Here is a 15,581-nt window from a genome sequence, read left to right as displayed (position 1 = left end):
CTCGAATTATGCATAAATGTAATAAAGGAATGAAATAAATTCAGATATATTTAGTGAATAACGGATAATTTTACTTTTGTGAGAAATTTGCTTTGAGTACTCAGTAAATATAAATATCAGTATATCGTTGTGTTTTAGGTTTTAGTTTGTTCGGAAAAAATGCATTCCTCTGTTGTGTTTTTGTGATTAGCACATGTAGTTGACGGTTAGGACAACGATGGTAGGCATACTAGAGGAGATATAATCATATTTCATTATTCTCAAGTACTATAAACAAACCTATTAGACTTCCAATTTTTCTTCTAAATGATGAATTAAATCAGCATTAAAAAAGTATTTCATTGCTGCAGATTCCATAAACGATTATGCTTGAAAGTATAATACGTAGAATTCATAAGAATGAATAAAATTAATGTTATCTTTTACAAAACACAAAGCAAAACCAGATACATGAATGAACGAAGGCAATGGAAAATACTCTTAATAAACTGAAAACTCTAAACATTGAAGTGTGTATTTACTCTGTTTCTGAATGGAGTTCAATGTTAAATTCCATAGCAGAAAGATCGCGCAGGATAATATTTCATTACATTCACCAGTGTCTAAACAGAAAAATTAATATATCATTATAAAATTTAAAGGAAATCACTATAATAAATTAACTATGCATTGACTATGCAGATCTAATTAATGTGAAGTGTTTCTGTAATACAAGTATATCAGAAATCTTAATACTATGTTACTTTTATTTACAATTATTTTTCTTTAAAAATCGGTAAATTTGATAAAGCTTAATATTGTTTGTAATGCATTATTTTCAAGATTCCAGTTTTGGAGTATTTTCTCGACATTGTTTGTATTCAAATTTTGCCAAGGTTTCAAGAAAGGACAAAGAACACAACAGATAGATTTTAATCTTAATAATAAAAGAACGATGATGGAAAATGATTCGGATCTCTCTTTCTCTGCATCACTGTATGGTATTTCTTGATAAAATGTCCTAAATTGAAAGTTGTCTTTACTTGTGAACCAAGTATTAATGATTAAAATATTTTATTGCTTTCATATTTCATAGGATAAAACATAATTTGTATTTTTTCAGCTTATTAAATCTTCTTCTTCTAATTTTATTACATTTTTGTCTTATAAGACTGATTTACTATGCTTTCAGCTGGACAGATACTTTCGAAAATGAATTACGATGTAGACCCTTGCTCCAACTTCTACAAATTTGCTTGTGGTAGATATGGAAGCGAAACAGGACAGGTAGATTCTGTAGCTCAGAGTTCTGTCGATTACGTTTACTTTGCGCTTAAAAGTAAGTAAATATCGGTAGTTTCAAATTTGTTTAAAATGATAACCTTTTAACCCATTTTCAGAGCTCAGTTTTGAAAAGAGAGTTAAATTTCAATTTTAAAGGGCTTAATATTATCATACACTATCAAACGATGATTTCCAAACTTGCCATATCACTTGGCTGTTGAGCCATTAGCCCTGATCTTGCTTTCCAATACTTAAGATCAATAGAGTTAAAGGACAGGTTAGCTTCGACAATGAAAAATAAGTCAGTGTCTTGAATGAGAGACTTTCATAATCTGGGTCTTCTTATTTTGAGAAAGACCACCGGCATTCCACTGCAAGTTTCGCAGCCCATTCTTGGCCATAATGAATTCAAATGCTCAAAAGAACAAGGAAGCGAGGTAACGCTGTGACAGATTTAGTTTTAACTAGAGTGCACCACGAGGAAACCTGTCACATTACACCTCTACTATATAATGTATGAAACTTATCTCTTTTATTTTACTTTCATTTTAAATTTGTTTTATACTTCCTTGTACGAAAAAGGAAGTATTGTAATCACGAAAAGTTTCAGACAGCATATTTCAACGAAAATATCCATTTTGACCGCTATCGAATACAATTTAACGATGTTTTCGTGTGATATCTGTACGTAAGGACAGAATAAAAGACTCGTTTCCTCCAAAAAAGTTATAAAACTGCTTTAAAATGAATTCTGAAGAAAATTTTTCGTGGCGTCTGTACGAACGTATGTACGTACGTACGTACGTATCTCGCATAACTCAAAAACGAGTAGCCTCAGAACGTTGAAATTTTGTATATAGGACTGCTGTAACATGTAGATGTGCACCTCGTATTTTGGTTGCAATCGGCCGCACCAAACGTATATAAATATATTTATATATATATATACACTCTGTAACCCAGCTCAGTGATCTCAGTTTCTTTACTCTTATATGTTTGTAAATTGTTTTGCTTTAAAAATGATTGAATTATGTTGTTCTTATCTTCCGGTTAAGGTTTTTATGCCTTTAGTAAATCTCTATGCAATATTTTTAGAATTATCAAGAATTTTAAAGTTGTTTAAGTGCCGCTAAGGCTTTTTTTTTTATGGCGGCCATTGATTGTTTACAATTGAAACAGTAGACTAGTGGTTTTGTTGCCAATCTAGAGAAACTCAGCTTCGCAACAACAAAGATAACGCCTTCGTTTATTATTGCCAATTAAATCAGGCTTAATCCTTTCTGGAATTTTTTCGAGGAAATAAGTTTTTAAGATTTACTTCGTAATTTTTAATATAGATATTTTGAGTTTTTATACATTTTTGCCTTTTCGCGAAGAGAGAACTGAATTAATTGAATGAGAAATACTGAATCGTCTGTGAAAAACTGTTTCTTTTTTGATTTATTTGCTTAATTTCTTTTATACATCATTCTAGCTTTATTATTTATTATAGTATTTGAATAGAACATGTGGCAACGATTATATAATTTTTCAAATGATATAAATTTTGTGCATTCTGAGTTATAATATGAACGAAATATAATACTGTTAAGTGAACCTAGCGCCAGAGTGTCGCTATGGTAAACAAATGGAATGAATTTTAAAGAATATATTTATTCAACTGTGGTTTATGCGCTGTCGGCGAAGTAGATTTAATTCAATCCAATACTTTTAAATGAAATGCAAGAAAAAATGCGTATAATTTAATATTCCGTACAAGGAAGTCATGTGGTGTACACACCAGATTTTTTTATTAGTTATGCTTTTTTGTGTGTTTATAGAGATTTTAAGCAGTTTTAATCTGTTATGCTGACGTTTAATATGATATATCAAGGTTAGTACACTTGGTTTCACTTAATGGCGTAAACTCGAAATTTTTATCCCTAAGCACGTTTACCTGTATCTGAGTCTTAAAATTATTGACAAACTTAAAAGACATAAATTGCAACACTCAAACAGAAATCTGTCTCCAGGAATTAATTCTGAGTTTATAAAAACTATTTAATATAAGGGATATAAACTATAAACCTTTTCATTATTTTGGAATACAATGAAAATAATTATATATTTATTATTTTTCTCCATATCGCCTTATGTAATTTTGCTGTTCATTTAAAATTTGTATAGCATTTGCTAATATATAACATATGATTTAGCTTTTCAATGTGTTAAGGTCACATTTTTTATTAGGACTCATGGAATCACCAGCTGTTACCGACGTAGAAGATTTCGATGCGGTAAAATCGCTGTATGACGTTTGCGTAAACTACAGTAACTATTTTAGCTTAATTACTCTGGTGATTTGGCTCATTATTTGGATCTAAATTAAAATGTCTTTTTTCTTTTAGGTGGTCTCAAAAATGAGTTTTCATATTCTATAGAAACAGTTCACTCTTTATTGTTACAATTTGGCATCGACACTTGGCCAGTGATAGATATTTTTTATGACGAAGATACAAATTTGTCAGTGGAGGAGAGATTGGTTGGTCTTAATTTAGTAGGAATTCCTGTTGTATTTCAGTTGGAAGTTATTACAGAAGACAACGTTCCAGACTCACACATTTTAAAGGTAAAATTTATCCTTATAGTTTGATTTCCACAATTACGCTCATTCAATATATGCGCTTATTGTAAATTTTAATTTGATGGTCTGTTATTTTATGCTGAGTCATATTTTGCAAATTTAATTTTCAATACGTTTCTTTTTATCTAATAGTTTAGAGATACTGAAGGAATTTTTCACTATGAATTCAATCAATTCTGAGAAAACTGCAATGCTTTAAAGGAAATAAAAATGAATTTCATTAACCTTTTACACGCCAATGTTCCATAAATGGAACATCGAATTTAATTCATTAACAATGACAAACAAATACCGTAAATGTCTCAATTTTATAGTTAACCAGGAAAACAGGGCAAATGTTAAAGTAAAATTCAACTATTAAATTTACACAGGTGGTGACAGACACACCGGAAGAAGGACCTCCGTCCCAGGTCCTCATTATGTGGAACCCATTCAGAGTTTGGAGTATCCAACGTCCGTGGGACTTCGTTCTAGCGGGTGCAACCCCCGCAGTCCCCGCCCGGCTTTTACTAAGCATTGGGCAGAACAGAAACGTTGCGAAATTAATACGTTGTCACATTGCCGCAGGGCACCCCTCCATCGGCAAAACCGTATTGTAAAAAGGTGCTCTGTCCGCTTTGTCAGTCCCCGCCACGAGAACTGAATGGGATCAAACCCCCGGGAACTCATTCGACAAATATACCATATAGCTCCTCCTCAGCCGAAGAAACAGACACGACAGTACCAGTACGGTTCCTGCCAAGCCTGAGCCAACCTGAGTACAATATTCGGGCTCTAGTCCTGTGAAATCAAATTATATACCCCCGTGGTTGAGACTGCCTAGGTACAAATCCTAACCAGTACTTCCCAGGCGTTCGTCTTAGTCAACCCCCGGGGGGGACATAGGTGGTGACAGATGAAAGCGAGTCCGGACACCCAGGCGGCTTATATATATTATTTAGGTGTTGTCTTGAGCCCACAACTGTCTAAGACAAGCAGCTCCTGATTCTGCAAGAGCACAACATCGGGAGTTCATTTAGAGATGTTCTAAAGCATACAATGCCACACAACGGCTAGATGCTAATAAATACAAAGGAATGGTATTTGTTTTATGCAGACAGATGGTATCTAAACAGGACATTTCAGGCATAGATATTGCAGGATGAACAAATAATACAGACACTTATGTTAACAGGCAGTATGTCACTAAGCATCAAATAATACAACTCCAGAGATAAATAATAAAACACTAAAATACTAATACAAACAAGCACTGTTACGAGAGGGACAAGCACTAATTATATAAATACTTTATGCATACTGTGGGCAAAGTGCGCTTATAATGTCTGGCGCAGGCCTTCTCACAAGTAATTATTGCTAACAAATTTAAACCCGCTTCAAGTAATTCACGCGCTGGGAGAGATTGTAGTGAGACGGTCACAATAGCTTTGAAAGTTAAAGTTCTCTCCCACATACGGATACGAATTGTGAAGTTACTTATCTGGCCCCAGAGGTGTGTTTAATATGCTACATAAGAAAATTAAGACTCTGAGGATACTGACGAGCTAGCAGATGAATCTCCGAGGACTGTCAAGAAAGTAATGCAAAGATGGGGAGATCATCTGTATTGCAAATGTGTACCAATCAGACGTAAAATGATGAGATACAAAAATCATGCGACTCAAGAAAATAAGTAAACGTCAGAAGTACATACCATATTGTGATACCTAAGTATGTGAGTAACTAATGGCCTTACCAAATTATCTCCTCGAGTGATTTGATAATTAAGGATTTCTGGAATTTTGTAGCATTACAGCTAGAGCTAGTTTTGAAGAAACAATTATTTAAAAAAAAAAATCTGAAATTTTTCAGATTTTAAATTACGTCCAAAGGGGCGTTTTTTTAACGTTTTAAGTGTTACCTTTATTTATTAAATATCATGTTCTTTGCACTTAAACCATAAAATTCAGTTCAAGAGCAATATCGCAAAATAATGTTAAATTAAGCATATCTTTAGAATTTCCGATATACACAGTCTCGCGAGCTGGAGATAAAAGTATTTTTTTTCTATATAACGATGCCATTTCTCGCTTTTAAAGCATTGAGTTTGTAAATCAAAAATTCGTTAAAGTTTTACAAAATATAAAATCTATTATGAAACAAATTCCAAATTTGGGATTTCAGATGCCCATATTCGCAGTAGGGTTTCGTCATTCAAAATTCGATGGCTCTATGTACCATTGTTTTATCACAATGCGAGAAATAGACAATCATTTATGCAGATTTTTCATTATTTAATTTCTTCAAATATAATGCAGGACTCTAACATTTTCTGGCAACAGTTTGAAAAGTGAACCGACGTTTCTGAGTCCGACGCAAAATGCCAAAACGAAAGCAATAGTCCTTCGGGACTGAAATCCCTTTGGACTAATAATGTGGTCCCTTATAGAATCGATTTTCAAGTCATTTCAGGTTCATTTTAAGTCTTCGAATCGGTTGTTTCTAGTTAGATAATGAAAATTTCCAGTTGCTCTCAGAATCTTATCCTGCACTACCTGAAGTTTGTGGAAGTCCGCATTTAAGGCTGAAGCCCGGGCTGGAAGTACGATGCATAGAACTGAGCTTATAATGTATAGGTAAATCCTACTCTTTTTGTTGAGATACAATATAGAGTAATTTCCAAGGAACACAGAGTGTTGGTTGGTGATACCACAAGGTTTTCCTATGACGTGCTTGATATGACAAGTCCATGTGAGCCTTTGATTAATGATAACTGCAGATAATTGACATTAATTATCAGCATACAAGTATTCATGATATACAAGTACAAGTATTCATGGTATACAAGTATCCTAGATAAGTAGAATTTATTTGGTGCTATTTGCGTAATCTAGCGCCTCCAACCAATAAGAGTTTAGACATTTAACTGATCTTCCATTTCCTGCACTAGACCTTAGTATTTAAAATAAATTTCCGAAATTTGGAGATGGCATTACTGAGTTAGATGGAGCTAATGGCTACCGGCGTAGCAAGCTAACATAGAATTATGATCCGGTTTGTCTCTCTCTCTAGCTTAAGTACTCTATGTTTAAATGCATTGGTTACAGGACATCGCAAACGAAAACGCCACGGAGAAGACATTGCAAGGGAAAACACCATTGTCTAAAACATAGTAAAAGAAAAGAAAGCAAGGGTAAAACATCACATTTCTAAAACGTGGTATGAGAAAGCATGTTGATCAAAAATAAAGCAATTAAATACATCGTCGTCGAAAAGACGTGGTAAAAAAAAGCCCTCACAAATTCTCGCATAACCAGAACATTGCAGATATGCATTTTTCAGACTTTAAAAGTTGGAAATGCTTAATTCGCATAATGATCTGCGAACGCAAGGTGGAATAAGAAATATCTTTATTTTTATATTTTTGAATTAACTAATAAATATTTGTTGTAAATTTAAGAAGGATCTTAAACATTGAAGAACTGAAAATGAATAAAAAGTTAATGCTACTTTCAGCAGTTAACAGAATTTTATAATTTTATAAATGATTACACAATTTTAAAAGAAGAATCACATACAGTTACTCTTCTTTTCTTTTCTACTCTTTTTTAGACTATATTTTTCATGAAAATTACCACTAATACTTTATAAAAGAGTTTAATTAATATTAACGACCTTTACTAGTTAATTATACGAATTTGAAATTATATTAACTGCTATACCCAGCATTATTTTTCTACTCATTTTCAGTTTTTGAATGCTTAAATTTACTTTCTTATTTCTTAAGCAAAATTTTATATGTTAATTCAAAAATATGAACTATAAAAGCAACAATATTCCTCATTCCTTCTTGCGCTCACAAATCATTACTCTTCACTAATTAATCATTACTTTAAAGCCTGAAAACGCAAGTCTGCGGTGTTATCGTGGTGCGATGATTTGCAGGTGCTTTAATTTTTACCTCGTTTTTTCGACGATGATGTTTTGAAACTGCGAATGTTTTCGAACCATTTTATTTTCGATGACAATGTTTTGCACCCCGATGTTTTCTCTTTGCTTGCTTTTTCACACGATGTTTTGTATGACGAGCATTCAGCCTTGCGTTCTTTTCTCCGAGACGGTTACGTGCATGATGCATTTTACGCGACTTTTACGACGGACACTAGTAATTTGCATTATGTCGATGTTTTGTATGACGAGCATTTAGCCTTGCGTTCTTTTCTCCGAGACGGTTACGTGCATGATGCATTTTACGCGACTTTTACGACGGACACTAGTAATTTGCATTATGTCGGGAACCGACGAAAGTAGAAATGAATGTGTAGGATTCTCCACTGTGTACTTCTAAGTTACTGTTCGAAGTGCAGAATCTTAAGAACTGATAAGCGAATAATCGCTTGAGTTCGTGTGACAGGAAACAACAAGATAGAAGGGTAAACTAACCCTTTATTATTCCAACTAAAGAATAACAAAACTCTGTCTTGGAGTATACAATAAAGTCCACACTTCGGCTTCAACTTAAGAGGCTAAGAATTAAACTAAACTAATCTTAACTAAAGAGATATAGCCGAAGCTATCAAAATTCTATCAAAGTTGGCCCCTTAAAGCTATTTGACTGCGAAGCTGTCAAGGGCCTAAAATACGGCCGAGCGTAATAATAGCTTAAGAGTATCCTGAAAGGTCATAGAAAACATCGCGTTGCTAATCAGAATATCTGGTGTCTCTCTAAGAGAGTAGAACTTCGCGGTTAAATACCGCTCTTCCTCACTTTGCATTCAAATGTGATTCTAAAACTACGTTCTGGCCAGAAATGATAAGTTGAAATTATAGGAAATGGAACTTTAACTCAAAATTTGACTGTTAATAAAATTAACATAATCCCTACAAATGTTAAGCAGAAATTATACGGAAATTCGTTAATAAGCATAAAATCTACAAATCAAAATGTTAACAATAATAATAATAAATTAATCAAATATATTCATTTCAGTATATATTTGTGTGCATTAATATAAAGCAACGACGCTTGTAAAGAATTAAATAATTTAATTTAAAATTTTTACCTTTTGCTATTTTTCTACAGATAAGGTATTTATTAAGGAATAAATTAAAATTATGACAATTTTTACGTAAACGTGTTCTTAGCTTTCATTCCATCCACTTTCAGCTCTCTCCGGGCGGTCCTCAAGACACAAGCCGTTCACCGGAGGACATACGTTCTGACCAAAGATTGAGATCTCGAATGATTTCTTTTTTCCTCTTCATCGGGGCTTCAGAATCAAGAGCACGAAAAGCTGCTTCTGATATCTTAGCCACTGAAAGTCACTTTGCTGATATTTATTGGGTAATGTAGATCTATGAGATCTGTACACATAAAAATATCATACTTTTTGTGTTTTTGCAGTTCATTTTGTACAACACAGTCATTATAGTGTACGTTTAAATTCGCTCATTATAGTGTACTTAGAACTGCAAGTATCCTGCGAATAGATGATGACTGATGACTGAGCAGAAAGAACAGCTCAGTCATCATCTATTCGCAGTGTTTACAGGAAAAAGCAAAATGTTCAAATTATCCATAGCTGGAATCATTTCTCTAGTTCAGAAGATAAACAAGTATCATAAATATTTACTGAGTAATACAAAAAGCAAAAAATTACTTTTCAAATTTACTAAAATTAAACAAGAGAACGAAAATAATTGCTCAAATAAACTTTGCTACGACCTTCAAAAGGGAACAATTGAGCATATTTCCAGTCCTTTTTTGTATTATTTAATAGGTTTTTATACCGTAATTGTTTTCTCTGCTTTTAATTAACAAGGGGAAAACACATAGAAATATTAATCGCTGTACGAAGAGGATCAGATACCTTTAGTTTCTGAAAACAACATAAAAAATTTATATAGCTTTATCATATATCTTTATCATATATGCGGCTTTATCATATATGCGGCTTAAGTGTCTGTTTGTCGCCGATACATTGTTCGTTGCTTGCGTAACTGTACTAGCCAATGGGGTGAAGTCGCCACGGCATTCAAATAGTCCATATACACTGATACCATACATGCAGTGGAGTTACGGGTTCAGTTAAACATTTTGTAAATGAATGTGATTTAACTTATGATATAAGACAAAAGTTTGGACATATTAATACATTTACTGGAAAAAACACTGAATTTGAATTTGCTAGGGAATTAATGAATTTTATTAATAATAATCATGTTAATGTCGGAATTTTGATTTAACATGTGTTTAGTGATTTTATGATAGAGCATGGTCTGTGTCTTGTGTTTTGTCCTTTTGTTTGGTTAGTTTCTAACTATTGTATTTATTTTAATTATTATTGTGCCGTTAAGGTCCATTAAGGTTATATCCTAATGGGCGTATTTTATTATGTGGTTTTTAACTTGGCGCCCCCCTGGAAAAGTCATAAAATCAAATCGATTAGGTGGATGGGGGGCTGCGCCTCTTTCTGTACCATACATGCAGTTATCATTGTTTTAATTAAATTATCATGGTATTTAAGAACATTTAAATATTTTAATTCATACAATTGTTGCTTATTATGCATTAAACTATATTTGCGTATGAATTACCTAGAAACTTGCAAACGATGAAAAAAAGGAGACGAAACCAACTAACGAGTTGTGCTTGGTACATCTCATCAGGTAGGTTTACCCAAACTCCTATGCTAAACATCATTTCGCGTAAAGAGTTTAAAATTTTGCCCGATTTTATTCCTACATTGTATTTTAAACTGAATTTTCAGCTGAACGCAAATTGAGTGTGTCAGGGGTAACGTGAACATTTGTTTGCATTTAGAAATCATCTGTTTATAATCAATTTATAATCATCGATTTATAATATCTAGAACAGCGGTCATTTCGTATGACCGCCGGCCTTTCTAGCATATAAATAATTGAACTACATGTTTGCTAAATCTCCTTTTTACATTGAATATTTTTGCAAAAATAAGAAAGCCTAACGCTAATACATACGCTTTTACTTTTAACATGTTTCAGTTCATGAATGTAATTTTTTCTTGAAGCCTCTTCATCATCTGAGTTCGTAACTGAAACTACACTGCTCAGAACAACTAGGGGATATTACGATTTTGGATTTAAACTGAGGATGGGGAAATGTTTTGGTGACCAATACATGATGCACATGTGTTGCAAGATATGAGAAAAGAAAAAGAAGTAACGAACAAGGAATAATTAAAATTTTATTAATAGTATTTATACGTGAATAAAAAATACAATTTGAGCATATTATACAAACAAACAAAAATCACAATCTCGGAAACACAAATATCTGGGGAAATGTTGTCCCCTGATCGAAAGCAATGTCACACACCTATAATCAATAAATGAGATTATCAATGAGGGACGGCTTTTTCTTTCCCACTCCTATGGAAGAAGGCTTTTGAATTGCTTAATAGTTTCTAGAGGTGATAAGCGACTAGAAACACTTTTTCCAAGAATGTCCCCATATATTCTATCATATCTGCAGAACGTGCTGGCCAATCCATTCGAAGGATTCCTTCGTCGAAAAGGAAATTGCGTACTAGCTGAGCACGATGTTCGCTGGCATTATCATCTATGAGAATAAATTCATCCCAGATTGCTGCAGCGTAAAGGATCACAATAGCTCTCAGGATCACCTATTGTCTCAGGATGACCATCCCTATACCTGGACCGCTAGTGCTCCATTCCTGATAATATGCAGGTCATTCGCCCATTGGAGAAATACCGAGCCAGACCATCACTTCGCTTCCGCTTAACCCTTTGCGGCACAGTGTGTCCGATCTGGACACTCCTAAAAATTTCCTTCTGTACGCACAGAAAAATTGAATGAAAAAGGATTTATAGGTTACTATAAGTTACTCTGAACCTTCTATATTTATAGTAGATGGCAGCTCGACACAAACCAGTCCATATATTTTAGCCATGTTTAGTTTTTCAAAACCCTCACTTTTCAAAGAAATCTTCCAGATTTTTTTTAGGGTATAAAAAGAATTCTTTGAAAAGAAATTTTTATGTTACTTTTTTGACTGTATGCTAATCTCCTTATTCTATATTAGTTTTAAATATTTACCTTGAAATCTTGCCTAAAATCAAACGGCGAACCGTAGGTCTGCCCAGACCGGGCTCACCGATAATCTAGGACAACTGAGAGTCTGTATTCTTTGTTTCTCCGCATCTCATCGGTCAGTTCATTGACAACAATATACGTTTCTGCACTCTTTTCGAAGCTCTATTCCAATCAGTGTGCCCACTTTGGGCACACCCACAGAATTAAAACGGTAAGTGCTATCCTCACAAAATTTTACTTGTGTATTCCTCTAGGCCTAATTAGACTGCCTAACTTTTTTTCAAAACCCCGAATTTAAAAGGTAGCGTGCCGGAAAAGGTTAACAAAAGGTTTAAATCTCTAATAAATCAGACTAGATCGGATTTAAAGTAATAAACAGAGAGTCTTATTCTATACAACTTTTTTTTTTTTTTTTCTTTTGTAAACACCAAAGGCAAACTACTACATTCCTAGATTCTTTTACAAATAAACACTACCGCCAGCATGAAACTCTAATTGACTAGTACGGACTAGCTGGTTATCATTCAGTGATCAAAAAAGTATATTTTACAGGGGTAAAGACATTTTCACCTTTTATCTAAAATGCCTTTAACCTTCCAGCACGCGCGTATGTGCAAAATTTACGAAAAATTGAGTGTTTAATGCACATTTTTCGCATATTGAAGCTGAGACGTCTGAAGGTCATTTCTCTTCCTCCTTTCTAGCCTTCCCCACATCATGAAATGTGCCAACAGCAAGTCATTTGACTTTTTTTTTAACTGGGCTTTTGTGCTACGTGGCAGCTTTTTCATAAAAGTTACGACACGCGCGTGGTCGTGTTTTAAAATTCGGAAAATATTTTTTTCCTCAAAGATTTTGTAATTTTGTGTTATTAATTGCCGTGTATTATTTTAATTTGAATACATTTGGCTCTGTAAATTTTATATCGGTTTTCATGGCAAAAAAGTATGTGCAACCAGCTGATTTTGCTCGGATTCTTCAAGAATTATCTCATGAAGAAAAGGAAGACAAGGAAACCTTTGGATGGGAGAACAATAGCGATTTCCATTCCTCATTTTCTTTCCATTCCTTATTTTCTTTTATTTCTATTTTTTAGAAACAAATAAAAACATTAAAGTTAGTTTAAAGTGCGTTTTTGTAACCAGTAAGAAGTAAATTTCCTTGCAAAAGTAAGTAATGCTGAACTTACATTTTTTCCTACCAAGGTTTTCCTTTTTTATTGTCTGTACTTGTCTTTGATGAATATTAAAATTATCTTCGATATTAAAATATAATTATTAAATAATAAATTAAAAATTTTCTATAATGGAATACATCATTGCATTTCCATCTCACTAACAGAAGAACTTAAAAATAATTTACTTATATTCGAATGCGATATCATTTGTATTTTGCAATAATAAGATTAATATTTTATTTCTTAACAAATTTATTATCAATATTCACTCATTTCTGTCGTTTTTCGTGCCAAAAACGGTAAAATAACGGATGTCGTAAAAAATACGATGCGCGTCTGCTCATGTAAAATTGCCAAGCGGCCGTGCTGGAAGGTTAAAGCGATTAAATGAGAACTGAATACAAAAAGAATTTAAAACGTGCATTGCATATTTATTGCTGAACCTAAGGTAACTTTATCATTATAGGAAAAAGATCAAAAGAGGTGCACCGGGTCGCATATTTTATCTTCTGAAGAATCTGTAAGTGAATTAAATAGATTCATACCTGAAGTAAGTGAATTTTAAAATGATTTACTTTAATTATTTATTTTTATTTTTCTCAGTTTCATCCCGTGTTAAAATCTGTAAGGTTGTAATTTATTAGAAATCTTATTTAGCTTAATAGTTAAAAAACCAAAAAATTGAAGAAAGCACTATTTTGGGGTGGTTAGGATAGATTCGAGATCTAAGATTTCGAAGTGAGGTATTTTCTGATATATATATATATATATATACTTTTGCTATTTCATTTAAAGTTTCAGTATTTTGGGAATTTTTACATGGAGAATCTTCAGTTTTGTGCGCAAAGAAGCTCACCACAGAAGAAAATATTATTAAAAATATTTTGTTATACATTTTGGAATACTAAATTGCGAAAACAAAAATTAGAGTAACCGAAACTTTATTGAGAAATAACATATTAAATTGAAGAATAACTTGTAAAATCGCAGATTGCTCTATAAATAGAAATATTTTGACGGACCTGTATTAAAAAATATGCTGTAAAACTATGTTATTTATATTTGAAAAATCGCTTTTACTCTTCATATTTTCCCTATAACATTTTTACGAATTTTCTACATAGATAGATAATTTTAGTGTAATTATATGTGAAATTTATTTATTTCTTTTGTATAATGTAACATCTTGCAAAAACATATTTGCGGAGCGAAGCTTGCGCAAAAAATTAGAATACAGAGAAAAGTTTATTTAACAATGAATAAATAGGTATCTCCGTAATTTGGCGCAAAATCGCCAAAAGTCGCCAAACTTGTCGCCCATTTGTTCCGATTTCTGTGTCACCGTCATTCTGTGTCATTCTGTGATGTATATTCTGTGCAGCTGTATATACTTTCCAGTAATTTCGAGAAGCAGAAAGTGCTAAAATATCTCGGCGATCAGGTAAAAACTGTATAAAGCCGGAGAAAGCATCAGCTCTCAACTGTTGTTAGCTACTAGTTCAGAGCGACTTAGGAGTATTGAAAGCTTCGCGTTTCAGGTGCGCTTTGCTTGCATTCTGTTGAACGTTCTTCGTAGTTTGAAGTTTGAACAACTGCCCTATGATACTGTGAACACATGTACCATTACTTCTGTGGAAAGTTCCAGAACTCTGAAGTGTTTCTTTTGATGAAATAAATTGTATCAACCTATCATCGGACCAGTGTGCATTCAATCTACTGTGAACCCATACGCAAGAAGTGTGATTTTGGTGTCAGAAGTGAGATTGAATGCCAGTGACAAGAGCGATGGATGAGCAATTAAGGCAGCTGGTGGCAGCCTTTGCTGCATTAAAAGAAGTGATGAAAGCTCTTTAAGAAGGGATGAAAGCGAGCCAAAAAGAGATGAATACGGGTCAACAAAAGATTGAAGCAGGTCAACAGGAAATGAAAAGAGAAATTACTGTCGAAATGGAAAGCACATTTGAAGCTATTAAAGAGAATAGACATGGTTGAAAACAGAGTTGGAAAAATTTAAGAAAGAATTTCTGCCTTCGAAGAAGAAATCAAACAAAAAATTGATGAGAGGGTTTCTTCTGCCGTCCTAAAGAAGTTGAGAAAGAAATGCTTAGCGACAGCAGAAAACAATTCTCGTGGTTTAAATTTTTAATCATACCTTCTCGTTTCTCTCCGAAGCTTTCCACATATAACGGTAAGACCTCCTGGTGAGTGTATAAAACACAATTGCCTATAGTGGCGGATGCAAATTGATGGATTCGCAAGCTAAGGCCTGTCATTTCGCCGCTTCTTTGCGAGCAGACGCAGCAGATATCTTTCAAAATTTTCCCCAAAACACAAGACTAGACTGCGAAGCTCTGTCCGGCGTGTTACAGCTGCGCTTTAGAATAAGGAGTTTAAAAGATTATAGAGGCTTCAATTTGTTGTATTTAAAGATTTGGTGTTTTTTG

At 33.4% G+C, this 15,581-nt stretch overlaps 1 protein-coding gene across 5 annotated transcripts in view; it reads left to right on the top strand.

The window, feature by feature from the left end:
• Positions 1–15,581, top strand: part of LOC118204547 (neprilysin-2-like) — an 82,167-nt gene that overhangs the window by 23,325 nt on the left and 43,261 nt on the right. For 4 of the 5 annotated variants that reach the window (XR_004760821.2, XR_004760819.2, XM_035376858.2 and 1 more), the window contains 5 exons: positions 1,172–1,318; positions 3,493–3,573; positions 3,651–3,871; positions 9,033–9,209; positions 13,604–13,687. Coding sequence is in view for 3 of the 5 variants with exons in the window: in XM_035376858.2 (XP_035232749.1) it covers positions 1,172–1,318; positions 3,493–3,573; positions 3,651–3,871; positions 9,033–9,209; positions 13,604–13,687 (710 nt within the window). In the remaining 2 variants the exon portion in view is untranslated. The remainder of the gene's footprint in view (positions 1–1,171; positions 1,319–3,492; positions 3,574–3,650; positions 3,872–9,032; positions 9,210–13,603; positions 13,688–15,581) is intronic. The other variant, XM_035376865.2, reaches the window with a different exon arrangement.

The sequence above is a fragment of the Stegodyphus dumicola genome, chromosome 4 (genome assembly GCF_044657685.1).
Source record: "Stegodyphus dumicola isolate Sdum_Otavi_A_Nest chromosome 4, ASM4465768v1".
NCBI classification, from domain to species: Eukaryota; Metazoa; Arthropoda; class Arachnida; order Araneae; family Eresidae; genus Stegodyphus; species Stegodyphus dumicola.
The sequence above is the reverse complement of the archived record's forward strand: the minus strand, read 5'-3'. Positions and strand labels throughout refer to the sequence as shown.